General features: G+C 45.7%; 1 protein-coding gene across 1 annotated transcript; it reads left to right on the top strand.

Annotated features, from left to right (window-relative positions):
• The first annotated feature begins 597 nt into the window (after positions 1-597).
• LOC146172042 (uncharacterized) lies at positions 598-11,020 on the top strand. The gene is made up of 3 exons (XM_084586239.1): positions 598-2,574; positions 4,210-4,549; positions 10,782-11,020. Exons 1-3 carry the CDS (start codon positions 598-600, stop codon positions 11,018-11,020), a joined length of 2,556 nt encoding a protein of 851 aa, XP_084442365.1.
• Positions 11,021-14,417: the final 3,397 nt, after the last annotated feature.

Below are 14,417 nucleotides of genomic sequence, written 5' to 3'. Positions count from 1 at the left end.
TTCGTAACAAAAGCATCTAACAATGTTGATACATTCCTCTGAATATGCGTTGGAACATTTATTACATTTCTAAATCCATTCATTTCTAGTAAGCGGCACAGTTTGGTTTGTTGCGCAGATGTCCAAAGTAAAACTATATTTGAATCTTCTGCCAGTATTAGTTTATAGGCATTGTCATTCGCCCAACTAAGAAGCACATCAAGATTATACGTGAACAAAAGCGCCATGCAGCTGCCCGGAGGTCGATATAACACTAAAAATAGCGTCATTGTCAACAATTCATAGTTACCGGTCATGGAAGAGTACGTTTCTACAAGGTTGCAAGGTATAACGTTTTTTGTTTTGCTCAGCGTGTACAAAAAAGTTTTGCCAGTCTTCCTTTGACACATGTGCAGTGTTATCAGGTACGCGTGCTGATGTATAGCATAAGCTTGACTGTTTACACGTGCCGCATTCTTGCGTATCATGATCTGTAATCAGTGCGGTTCTGTTATAAAACCAAGCACACCTATCAATAAAGGGGCAGTCCTTTGGCCTCCAGCCGCCGGCTACGTTCCGTTATTTCAGTGGCGACGAGGATGGGATAGTTGCTGCACGATGGCAGCCAGGCCACCCGAGTTCGACGACACGACTAGTAGCTGGGGCACTTACCGTGTTCGTTTGGAGGCCTTTTTTGAGGGCCACAGCATCACAGATCCAGGAAAACAGCGTGCGCTTCTGGTGTCGGCCCTGAGTGACAACGTGGTGCGCGTGCTTCAAGGCCAGTGCCAGACGGAATCGGTGAACAGTCTGAGCTACGAAGCCGTCGTACAGCTCCTGGACAATCACTTTGATCCCCAAGCCAATGAGATAGCAGCTAGCTACGCTTTCTTTATGCGGAACCAAGCGGACGGCGAAAGGGTACGGGACTACATCACCGACCTGAGGCGTCTCGCCAAGGATTGCAGTTTTGATAAGTTTTTGGATCGCATGTTGCGGGATCGGATTGTCTGCGGAATCCGTGACGAACAAGCTCGACGGCATATGTTATCGCAAAAGAAGCTGAGCCTGGCGGAGGCAGAAGCTTTTGCTCTAGCCGCGGAAACCGCCGAGGCGAATGTCCGGGTGATGCAAGAAAGGAGCTTTAATGACAACGGGGCGGCTGCCAACGTCGTACGGGAGCACAGCCGGTATCCGCAGAAATCCAGACGCAAGCAAGGATCCACGACCGAGTCCTCGCAATGCGGGAGATGTGGCTCGAACCATGCTTCAGAAGTGTGTAGACACAAGAAAGCGACGTGTCACAAGTGCGGTAGGAAAGGACACCTAGCACGGATGTGCTCCAGTGGTCGCGCTAACCCTTCAGGAACATACGCGGTGAAGGAGGCAGACGGCAGCGACGGCAGTGAAGAAGATATGCTCTACGCTTTGGTGGCTCACAGCTACAGTACTAACGAGGCCGTACGGCCATTCGAAAGGGATTTCATCTGGGAAGGTCGGAACCTGCGCATGCTCGTGGATACAGGGTCTACTGTCAGCGTCATTCCAAGGAAGGTATTCGAGAACCACCGCGACTTTTGGCCGACACTGGAGAAGACTGCACTGCGCTTATCGTGCTTCCTGGGGCCGCTTCCGGTCCTTGGCCGAGTGGCCATGAAAGTCGAATGCGGTAACACGCAAGTGGACAGCTCGCTCGTGGTTGTGGATTGCGACGGGCCTTTGTTGTGCGGCCGGAACACCATCCAAGCCTTCCAGAATGCGGGCATGGCACTACTGGAAGAATGTGCGCCGCAGAAAGTACATCTGGTTCAGGGTGACGCAGCGACAGTCGAACTTTTGGCGGAGTTTCCGGAAATTTTCGAGGATAGTTTGGGTCGTTGTAAGGGGCCGCCCGTGAAACTACACAAAAAAGAGGCCGCGGTACCACGCTTTCTCAAGGCTCGACCAGTGCCCTACGCGCTTCGGGAAAAGGTATCGGCAGAAATTGACCGCATGGTACAGGAAGGAGTGCTTTCACCAGTGAGAGTTTCCGAGTGGGCTACGCCTGTCGTGCCCGTAGTAAAACGGAACGGTGAAATTAGACTGTGCGGTGACTTCAAACTAACCGTGAATCAGGCGACACATTTGGAACAGTACCCATTACCAAAAATCGAGGACATCTTCGCATCTCTGTACGGAGGGGAGGTGTTCACCACTCTGGATTTACGGCACGCATATAATCAACTTCCACTGGACGACGACGCACGAAAAATGGCCGTGTTAAACACCCACAAAGGGTTGTTTGCATACAACCGCCTCGCTTTCGGCATCGCATCGGCTCCAGCTTTGTTCCAGCGTCGCCTCGAGTCCGTTCTACAAGGCATCCCTCGCGTCAAGGTGTACTTAGATGACATCATTATTGCCGAAAAACAGAACGACAACTCAACTCTCCGGCAAGTCTTCGAGCGGCTGCGTGATAATGGGCTCAAGCTGAACCGTGACAAATGCAGGTTCCGCGAGAAGGAAGTTTCGTTCTTGGGCCACAAGATTGATGCAACTGGACTACACCCCCCTGAGAATATGGAAGCCGTCACAGCCGCACCCAGACCGGAGACGGTGAGCCAGCTTAAATCCTTCCTGGGATTGATCACATATTACGCCAAGTTTTTGCCCAACCTTGCCACTACGCTGGTTCCACTCTATAGGCTGTTGACTAAAGGAGCGCGATGGCAATGGGGATGCGAGCATGAGGAAGCATTCCAGGCAGCAAAGCAGGCTATGGCAAAAGCACAGCTTCTCGTACACTACGACCCCGACAAGCCGTTGCGGCTTGAATGCGACGCTTCGCCAGTGGGGGTCGGCGCTGTGTTGTCACACCGAATTGGAAACCGGGACTATCCCATATCGTTCCGTTCAAGAGCACTGACACCTGCGGAGCGGAATTATTCGCAACTGGAGAAAGAAGCGCTGGCTTTGGTTTTCGGCGTTACCAAGTTTCGAGATTATTTGTTGGCGAAACATTTTACTCTGGTGACGGATCACAAGCCACTGACAGGTCTGTTCCACCCGGAAAAGCCGATTCCGCAAATGGCAGCAGGAAGAATTCAGCGGTGGGCGTTGTTACTGGCGGCTTACCAGTATGATCTGGAGTATCGGCCAGGACAGCTTAATGCTAACGCAGACGCTCTCAGTCGCCTTCCACTGCCGTGCATGGAAGACCGAGGAGGGCAAGAACCCATGGAATACGTACTTTATACGGAGAGCCTCAATTCCACCGCCCTTTCCGCTCAACAGCTAGTGGACCTAAGCGGCTCGGACGATACGCTTCATCAGATCAGGTGGTGGATCGCACATGGCTGGCCACGGTATTTATCAGCAGCACAGCAACACCTGATGCCATACTTTTCTCGCCGCAACGAGCTCGCGGCCAGTCACGACCTGATTTACTGGGGTCATCGAGTAGTGTTGCCGGAGGCGGCGCGACAAAGCATGCTAAAGGAACTGCACGACAGTCACCCCGGTATCAGTGCCATGAAGCGCACGGCTCGGGCGTTGTTTTGGTACCCTGGGTTAGATAGGGACATCGAAGTGTTGGTTCGAAGTTGCCCGCAATGTATACAATGCTGGCCCATGCCGGCTGCGGAAGTTCCCAGTCCCTGGCCGGTGAGCAACAGGCCCTGGTACAGGGTTCATATGGACTTTGCAGGCCCCATCAAGGGCTACCAAATTTTTGTGCTGGTTTATGCTGAGACAAAGTGGATTGAAGCCATACCTTTGAAAACGACCACAGCGGAGGTCACCATTCAAGTACTTCGAGGTATTTTCGCACGCTTTGGCTTGCCATTCTGTGTGGTATCGGATAATGGACCACAATTTTCAAGCTCCGCCATGTCCAGTTTCTTGCAGGAAAACCAAGTGAAACACATAAGAACCGCCCCATACCATCCCCAGTCAAATGGGTTGGCGGAACGGGCCGTGCGAACAATAAAGGAAGGGCTTCGGAAGAATCCAACAGGTACACTGCAAGAACGACTAATCAAGTTTTTATTCCGTTATAGAACGACACCTTTGGAAGGAGGAAAATCGCCAGCGGAACGGCTGTTGGCCTTCCGTCCCCGAACCCGGCTGACAGCTTCTATCACGGATACCAAGGTGATAAGACATGACGGTTCGAGCGAAGCGGTTCCAGCAGCAGCAGAAGTACCGGCCCGGTTTCAACCTGGCAGGCATGTATGGTCGCGCCAGTTTCAGTCTGCCCGGAGATGGATGCCGGCAACCGTAGTGTCCACAACGGGAGCACGCATGGTGACACTGGAAACACCTGAGGGACAGCAACGACGCCACGTAGACCAACTCCGGCCACGACTAGTCACAGGTTCATCACCTAACAAGCAGAGCCTTGACCGGACCAACGACGGAGCTCAGCCTAGTTCCGGGGAGGCAGAAACTCGCCAAGGTACGGAGGCACCGGAAGTCAGCTCTCAAGCCGAAGACCAACAACCACCACCACCACGTCGTTCGACTCGCCTGCGGAAGCCCCCAGATCGTCTTACGTACTCCAGCTTAGGGGGAGGGGATGCAGTGTTATCAGGTACGCGTGCTGATGTATAGCATAAGCTTGACTGTTTACACGTGCCGCATTCTTGCGTATCATGATCTGTAATCAGTGCGGTTCTGTTATAAAACCAAGCACACCTATCAATAAAGGGGCAGTCCTTTGGCCTCCAGCCGCCGGCTACGTTCCGTTATTTCACATGTGCTAAAGTCTGAGGCAGAAGCTCCTCATCTTCAGCTAAGGTGAAAGCTTTATTTTTCTTTTCTACGAATCCTTTCATCATGCTCCACACCTGCTCAATGGGACTAAACTGGCAATGGTACGGAGGCAGACGCAACACTTTGTGGCCATGTTTTGCGGCAAGTGTCTCGATCGTATACACGGTGTGTCCTCTCGTCATTCTTTTGCACAAATCGAGCAGCTCGGCTCGCACCATGTCTGCTGACCAGGATATGCCCTTCTTTGTGAGCAATGCCGGGATTTGAATCTTCCGAGTTGATGCCGTTGATGGCTTTTCAATTCAATTTCAATTCAATTCAATTTATTTTCAACTCGAGGTTGAATGCCCTCAGGCGAAAAAAGCTGTTCTAGAATAGATTGAAGGGTGCCTGAGGGCCCAAACATGGCAGCAGTTGTCCCACAGTAAATTACAGTGTAGACTCACATCAACTTAACATCCGTTCGAACAAAATCTAACAAAAATTCAAAGTACAGTAGTTAACAAAACAGTAGTTATTCACGGAAAGTATAAGAAATTTGCGTTATGCCTCAATTCACAATGAAACTTATAAAGCCCTACAGAATTCTAACATGTCAGTACAACACTAATCACAAAGTGAGCATGGTTATTCAAACATAAGTAGTTCATTTGTTTACAAAATAATGTCGCAATCTTTTTTTATTGAAAGTCTCGAAATATATTGCCCTCTTTTCATAGTCATTGAGAAGAAGTGGAAGTTGGTATTGTAAGGATTGACAGAGATATTCGGTACGCCGATGCGGAACAAACCACTTGTCACAGCTGCGGGGGCGGTCGTCGCTTTTTTGTTTGCTTAAACTTGCGGAGCTCTTTAAAAACGTTTGAAGAACATTGTTTGCAAAAAAGAAAGTATATATTAAGCGATATTGTAGGTAATATTGTGCTTTTATTATATGATACTTGAGAAACAGTGCTTCTGTCGGATGGTAATACGATACAATAACAATATTACGAAGAGCTTTTTTCTGTAAAAGAAAAATTGCGTTAATGTTGCCGATCGTTGTTGTTCCCCAAACGAGCGAACAATAGTTTAAATGTGATATGAATAATGCGTGGTAAATGTGAACTTTTACTTTTTCAGGCAGATAATAACGACATCTAGCAAGTACTCCCACAGCTGATGACAGTGATTTGCTCAAACAATCAATGTGGTGCGACCATGTCAGGTCAGCCGAAAATGTCACTCCTAAAATCTTATGTTGGTTAACAACTTCAATAGTAGCTGTACCGTGCGTTAAAGGACGATCTATTGCAGCCTGTTTGTTTCTTGGTTTAAAAATTATGGCTTCAGATTTATTTGCGTTGATCTTAAGACCATTGGCGTTGGACCAATTGATTATCTTAGACATCTCAGTTTCCGCTTTTGCAACTACTTCCTGTATATCATGATCAGAAACAGACATGCTGGTATCATCGGCATAAAGAACATAACAGGCATCAGAATTCGGTTGAACAATATCGTTTACATATGCATTGAAAAGCAGTGGCCCCAGTAGACTGCCTTGTGGTAAACCAGAAGAAATACTCTTAAAATATGAGGAGTGGTCCCCAATACTGACACACTGCTTCCGATCACTCAAGTACGATTCAAACAACACATGCGATGCACCGCGGATACCGTAAGCACTCAGCTTTTTCAACAAAAGCTTGTGGTTCAGGAAATCAAAGGCCTTGCTGAAATCCACAAAAATATCCAAAGTAAGCATTTTGCATTCAATGTTTTTGATGACAAGTTTTTTCATCGTTAACAGTGCTGTTTCAGTCAATTTTCCTCGACGGAAATCATGCTGATGCTCTCGTAGTATATTATGTTAAGTGAAGAATTTTTCTATGCGTACCAACAAGATTTTTTCTAAGCCCTTTGAAAATACTGGCAGTATAGACACCGGCCTGTAGTTCGTAACGTCATTTTCTTTGCCGCCTTTAAAGATGACCGATACTTTTGCTTCTTTCATGCGACTTGGGAAGCAGCCAGTTGTGAGGACCAGGTTGAAAATATATACTAGGTGAGGCGAGATAACGCCAATTACGAACTTGACGGGCTTGATCTGAATATCGTCGACATCTGTTGAGCTGGTATTTTTCAGGTTAAGAAACGTGCTACAAATTTCCGTTTCGTTCGTTGGCTCGAGGAATACGGTTGGATTTAGTTTGTACCTAGTCGTTGACCCTGTTTCGTCGCAGGTTAGTCTCATCATGTTTACAAAATGGGCATTGAAATGTTCGACTAAATCGACACCCGAAATACATTTGCCATCTTTTGACATCTCAAGAGGGCTGCACTTGCGATGTTGTCTTTGAAGAATTTCGTTAATGACCTTCCACACTTTCTGAGGACCATTTCTTGACGCATCAGATAGGATGTTATTATAGTAAGCAAACTTTGCTTTCCTTAACTCTGCAGTCAATTTATTTCGATACTTCTTGAAGTTTGTTAGTACTGTTGTTTCTCTGGCACGCAAGAAGTCTTGGACCAGTTTTTGTTTCTCCTTAATCATCTTCAAATGATCGGGTGTTATCCACGGCTTTCTTATTTTATTCTTTACTTTTGCTTTCCTATATGGAAAACATTTATTGTAATGGTCACAGAACAAGACTAGGAATTTGTTGTAAGCTTCAGAGGCATTATTCTCATTGTAAATAGGAGACCAGTCGTTGTATAGTAGGCGTCCCGGAAAAGATTCCAGATTACTTTTCGATATGCTCCTATACATGGGTTCGTCCTTGCTCGTTTTTTTTTTGTGACCTAAAGCTGGAATACACAATAAATATTGGACAGTGGTCATTTAAGTCATAGCATATGGTGCCAGCGGAGTGTACGACGGTGTCTTGGTTGACAATGAAAAGGTCAAAAACAGATTCGCCATTCTCGATTACTCGCGTTGGTGTGTTGATGACAGAATGAAAGACAGACGGCAACAGTTTGCTACTGAAATGAAGAGAATGACAGTCATTTCCAGCTAAGTTAATATTAAAGACACCTCCTAATAGCAGACGGTATTCATGAAAGGAAGCATGCTCCAACAGTTCTTCGATGAAGGTAAAAAAATGATTTTTGTTTCCAGAAGGAGGGCGATATACCACTGCCAATATATTTTTCCCGCTAGAAACATACAACGCCTCCAGGTCAGTATTACTATGCGTGAAATGGTGCATCACCTCGCAGCACACATCATCTCTGATAAGCATGGCGACGCCACCGCCACGTGCCTCAGTTCGGTTTTGGCAATAGTGTTTGTAACCTGCTAATGTTAACATCAGGCTTTTTTCATGATACCATGTTTCCGTTATCATGACGACATGATTCCTGAACCGAAATTCGTCAAGAAACGTAGTAAATTGTTTATGTTTTGATGCCAGTGAACTGGCATCAAAGCCCACAAAGCTTGTGAGGCTACTGCCTGCATGAACGAGGATCAGGCGGCCTCCGTTCCCCGATGGCGCTGGTAGACCTGTAGTCAGGCCCCTAACAAAGGCATCTTGCGATGACTTGACAGTGTTGTGGTTCAACACCTGTTGCCTGGTGTGGCCAGCGTTCACCCACGTCTGATCGAGGTATATGATGCACCTGGAGGGGGGGCAGATAAAATATCGCTTGAGTTTACATGGTGCACCTGCACGGGGAGGCAGGTAAAAAAAAATCGATTGAGCTTTGTCATCAAAGTATTCGTCATAGAAATATAAAACATTGTGCATGCAAATACTGCAAACATTTGAATGGCCTTTCAATTCGTCATTCGAACTGAGTAGTGTTTGATCAAAACAAATTATATTTGTAATGCTTTCGAATAATCGGTGCAACATCCGCGATTCAGTGTCATCGCTATTTGATTCGTATTTTAGGCTGTGGTAAAAAGAGTATTAATGATTTCACAAAACGAGTACAGGACATACACAGGTGTAATAAGGTTAGGCAAATAATGTATATGTCGCTCTCTAAACTATCATTAAAAACGAAGCGCTTACCTCCCTTGGCTCCGTTATGCTTTGATAGCTCTGAGATACCGGCGCCTCAAGTCTACTATGTCGGATCGCTGGACGAGTGCGAGAGTTCGCTTCCTTCTTTCGAATTTGACGCCCATCTTTTTCAGCAGCCACCACAATGTGCCTTTGATAATATCCGGCAAATGGGCACCTCCGTTATCTTCATGCAGGATACTGTCCAAAGTAGGCATTTGTCTTTCGGTATACATACGATGCAACTTCTGCCGGATGGCGTCGACCGTAAAGCTGTCGTACTTCACACTGCGAGTATTGCCATCCTTTTCGGTTTTGTTTGCGGTGATTTCGCTCCACCAGAGAGACCTTCTTTGTTAAATCTCGCAACTGTCCGAGGGCTAACCCGGGTCATCTTGCCCACAACTGCGAGAACGTCACGCACAATATTCTGAAGGGCAGCGCTTCCTTATGCTTGCGTAGACATTAACAATCACCGCCTTGTGTTCTTTAGAAAACATTGTAGATTTCACCTCGGAAAAGAGGCGAGCAGGCGATGTTTTCGAAGTCGCAGCGGGGGAAGAAACAAAGCGAGTAGGTGACAGGCACGGCGATTTCAAAAACTCAGCTTAGAAAACTTGATACAACAGGCGCCAAAGAAAACGAAAAATATACGTCACTCAGTTCTAGAGAACGTAAAAGACACATCAGTCTATTAGCGAAATAAAACACATCATCTACTATAATATCAACTAATGTTCACTTTGGTTGTCAATGAATTTCTATTTTATTTTTGACACACCAGATTATGATGCGGATGATGATCTCAAACAATCACCGTAACCTTGGCTGCGTTGACAGCTAAGTATGAAACGGATTATAGTGCTAAAACATCCTAGAAAATCTCGTATCCTTGGGCTAAAGAAATACAATTGTTAACACCAGGAGCACTGGTGTATGGGAAATACCACATTTCAGAACAAACTGTAAACTGCAGTTACTGGCTCAAAATCTACGATATGCATGTACTGAATAAATATAAGCACACCACCTATTTTAGTTCCAAGGAGCTGAAAACTCATTTTGCGGAAGTGTCAATGTAATCACTTAATCTGCTTGTACCACTTTAATTTTCATTTTTTCCTTCACCTTGTTATGTGCTGTTATATTGCGAGTCATAATGCTGAATATGATATTTAAGTGCTTATGTTTTAATTTTAGTATGCATTATAGTGTAACATTGATACTATAAATATGCTGTTAGGGTGTTGTTTCTTTCTCTTTTCTTTATTGCAAGCGATTGAAATGTGTTATGCTATTTGATGTACCTTTCATGTTGTGCAACAATGAGAACTTGTTTTTCATATATTCGTTACTGTCATATATTGGTCCCCTGGGCCTTTGTCAAGCTGTATGCACAGCTTTTATCCCGGGGTGACCATCCAGATATTTCTGGGAAATAAAATTCTGTTGTTTGATTGATCTCTGAACTAAAGCGCAATACTAACCTGCCAACCTTAGCTAAAACCCGAAAGATGGCTAGACTCTGTTTGTTCCATAAGGTTTACTACCATCATTTCCTGAACTTCATTATCAATTCCGCCCATCACTTCTCTGACCGCACAAACCACGGGGACGCTGGCAACCCTCGCCCTCCCGGACATCTGAATAAGAAGAATAAGAATAATAAAATGTTTATTTAACATCCTGAGGATGTTGGTTGCGCCGGCAAAAAGCCAGTGGAAAGGCTTGACGAGGCCGACACACCCTACAGAGGCATTGCAGTGATACATAGCATAATATCACTTTTACAAAAAAGAACAAACATCAACAACCGATTTCTCATTATCTATATATTTGTTCAGAATATTTATTTAGTTGCTTCGTGAGAGTATAGCTCTGCGTTTATCATCCGTCTATGTTAAAAAGGAAAGGATTGGAATGACCTGTCAAATGCCATTGTGGACGAAGCCGACCGATAATCATTCATATCATCCACCGAAATTTTATCTGATGAATGTACCACTCCCCCATGAAATACCCTGTGTGGGTTCTCATGGGCTCGGCTCTCAGAGCGGAGAGCCACGCTGCTAGTTCGGGCCAGAGCCATGGCCATGAAGAACGACACACCGAGGACAGCCCAAGCTGTTTATTGGGAGCGCTCAACATTCTTCCTCGGTCGTAGCAGCATCCGGGCGCTGCGGTGTCGCGGCATCATCTCCCCGGATGTAGATGCAGCGCACACGATTCCCTCCACCCTACTTGACGGCGAGGAGGCTAGAAACGCGCGCCGCCTCCAGACCAACACGTAAACTAACCTCCACACCTGCACCTCATGTTCCCGACCAAGTATTTAGACTCGTGTCCGTGGTGTGATGACACCCCTACTACTTACTACGTTACCACAGGGTGTAAGGGACACAAACCCTTCACATCACAACACACATCCTTGAGGACCAGTGGGATAACTGTCTGCCCAGTTCCGACCTGGCGGTTCAGTGAGGACTGATTCTCCACGCGGATGCCACATCAACCTTCCTTGCCAACCTATACAGAGGAAGAACCGCTCCCTTGAAATACGAGTATGCAAACGCATAAAGGTACGCGAGCAGCACGCGCTTGGACGCTCGAACATCAACACGGTACTGGCACAGGGTTCTACTACGTGAACGTGGCAGGGCCGTCGCCTTCCGGATTCTATACGGCAGCTGTATAGTTCACCAGGACCTCAACGGGAACGGGCTCTCCAATCGAGCTTGAAATTCGGCGCAGGCAGAAAAGGTCGCCATTTTGTTGGCCGCCGCGGATCTGAATTCGAGAACAATAACACTCACGACGAGCCTGGTAGCATTATGTGGCCGGCGAGGTATCACCGTTAGCCTGCCACCTTCTTAGACAGGCTCTGAGACAGGCACCCAAAGGCATCATTTGGACTCCGGGCCACCACAGTTTGCGAGGCAACGCAGCCGCTGACGCACTGCCCAAACGCTTACTTACCGGACCCCTCACACAGATTCTTCTGGCTCCAATCGCACTGGCTGAGGTTGTTGTATTCACGAAGTAGCTGTTCGCATGGTCTCACATGCGCAGCATTTGACGAGTCTTCAGCGATTTCGCTGGCTGTATGTGGTACAGTACCATGGTTTGAGGGAGTACACATGAGCGGCATTTTTCCTCTTGTCGCAGCGACTGCACTGGCACCGATTGTTGCAGCGGTGCCCGTAGAGACCGCCCTGGTTTTCGCTAGCCTACGCGCCATTCAGCGCATGGAGTCTCCGCTTCCACAGCTACCCTCACTAGAAAGTACCGTTGGCATACATCGGGCCTTTCAGCTTGCAGCCGCGAAACAACCTCAGCAACCTCTAACGTTCCCATCCATCCGGGACCACGACCCGTCGCGATCTCGCGGTTACGTTGCTGAGGGAGTAATCGTAGCTAACCACCGGACTTGCAATGTTCTTACCTCGGCTGTGGTTCACCTTCCCATTGGCATTTGCCATAATCCCGCGCAAAAGCTTTGCCTAGTCGTCGACATCTGCCGGGACCTTTGTGTTCATGCGCAGAGCTAAGGAAATGGCATGCTGGCGCACACTCTTGTGGTTGTGCGATATCCCATATTCACCCCAGAAGGGCGTTATATTCTGATCTCGGCACTTCCTTCTTCTGCGGAATAACGGCTTTGTAGCCCTCGTCTTAGGCGTCATTGCCTAGCACGTATTGTAGCAAAGCTTAACATAGACCAGCAGGAAGTCTCCAAATTACTCGTAGCAATGCCAGCTACACTACAGTTAACTAACGCCAACTACACTAGAAGTGGCTTCACAGCGCTATTTGAAATGAAATGAATTTGCCATGAAATACAGATGGGGGGATTGTAGAAAAAAAATCTCTCCATGGACAGCTTGACGGGTCCACAATCAATCCTTTATTTCGGCAGCATGGCAGCATCACATATGTACACATACTCTTCATTAAAACATGCATACGCATACATATTTATATTATGTAAACATAGCAATTATTAGTAGAAAATTAAACAAAAACAACATAGGAACTCAATAAAAACACCAGTATGGCTAGACAATACTACACAGAAATCAACTACATCTACCGGCGTGAAAAGATCAAAACGGACAGAATTATAGTAATTTGAAATTGTTCATATTGGGTCTCCTGTAATTTGAACGCGACGTCGGTACTGACCATTCTTCGAAATGTCTCGTGATGTAACTTTGAGTTCTGTCCTGCATTTGGGATAGGTTACGTAGATTGTTTACATTCCTGTGGGTTTCCTGTTTATACATATGACTTAAATGATAAAGATTGTCAGCTGGAATTACACCGGAGTTCTTAAAGAAAATTGATTCCAAAGCAGTACGAGAAGCATTGTATGTGTGTCGGAGATACTTTTTCTGTAACAGGTGGATGTGTCCTATATTAGTGGATGTTGTGTTTCCCCATAGTAACTGGCAATAGTTCAACGCTGATTGAAAAAGTGAATTATAAAACAAAAGTTTGATGCGTGTGGGAAGGATATATTTTAAACGACCAGTTATTTGCCTTTGTTTGCTGAGAACATACTTGCATGATTATCCTAGGACAGGTTAGCGGAAAAGGTGACACCAAAGCTTTTGAAATTCATTGCATTCACTCTCGACCATTCCTCTAGCGATTTCATTGCACTGTTACATTGTTCAACAAGGGGATTTTTATAATTGCCGTCGAAACAAATACTAGTGTCGTCTGCATTGATAATAAATTTTGCTTCGGAGTTAATATTGATGACATCATTCAGATATAGATTAAAATGTAAAGGCTCGAAAATGCTTCCCTGCGGCACTCCACAATGGACGGTTTTAGCGTTCGATGTAAAAGTACCTATTTTCACAACTTGAGTTCTATTAGATAAGATTTAATAAGAGCTAGTGCCTGTCCTCGTATGCCATAATAACTTAATTTTTTAAGCAAAATGTTATGGTCCACTAAATTGAAGGCCTTAGAAAAGTCCACAAAAATGCCAACAGCTAACGTTTTGTTTTCAAACGCCGTTAATATATATTCTTTCTGCTCTATCAGCGCTAACTCAGCTGATTTGTTTTTATGGAAACCGAACCGGTATGCGTTAACAGATTATGTTTTTCAATGAAATTTGCCATCCTCGAATGCAAGACTTTTTCAAACAGCTTTGAAAAGATCGGCAAAGTAGCTGCGGGCCTGTAATTTCCTAGCTCATTACGATCTCCTTTTTTGTACTGAACAGTAACTTTTGCACACTGCATTTTAGCTGGAAACATTGCCGATTTCAAACACATGTTAAAAATATAGGTGAGTATTGGGGCAATATTGTTAACTACATGCTTGCAAACTATCGATGTCACAACTGCTACTATTGTTTAAGGCTTGTATAAATGACACGATTTCATCTAGTGTTACGGGCTGAAGGTATATTGTGTGCTTAATATGATTAGAAACATATTTGCTAGCATGGGATGATGTAGAAGGAGCAGTAGCGATACTTGTGAAACAATTGTTAAAAGCATCAGCTAGTTCAGCACCAGATAATTATTTTCCATCAATTTGTAATTTCAATATAGGCTTATGAGAGTGACCACGATTAAAGAGAGTGTTCAACCTCGACCATAACAGGCTGACTTGACGGCACCCAATATCCAGAAATGATGAGTAATATGCTGCGCGTGCATCTCGCAA

This window comes from Amblyomma maculatum, unplaced genomic scaffold (genome assembly GCF_055883805.1).
Source record: "Amblyomma maculatum isolate TAMU_Amacu unplaced genomic scaffold, ASM5588380v1 scaffold_15, whole genome shotgun sequence".
NCBI classification, from domain to species: domain Eukaryota; kingdom Metazoa; phylum Arthropoda; class Arachnida; order Ixodida; family Ixodidae; genus Amblyomma; species Amblyomma maculatum.
The sequence above is the reverse complement of the archived record's forward strand: the minus strand, read 5'-3'. Positions and strand labels throughout refer to the sequence as shown.

What these genes read in the sequence shown, in the direction of transcription:
- LOC146172042 (XM_084586239.1), top strand. Translation starts at nt 598, where the DNA reads ATGGCAGCCAGGCCACCCGAGTTCGACGACACGACTAGTAGCTGGGGC. An exon ending in CCGCACCCAGACCGGAGACG is followed by an intron (nt 2,575 to 4,209) that starts GTGAGCCAGCTT and finishes CGCCAGTTTCAG; the next exon opens with TCTGCCCGGAGATGGATGCC. An exon ending in AGGGGATGCAGTGTTATCAG is followed by an intron (nt 4,550 to 10,781) that starts GTACGCGTGCTG and finishes CTCGGCTCTCAG; the next exon opens with AGCGGAGAGCCACGCTGCTA.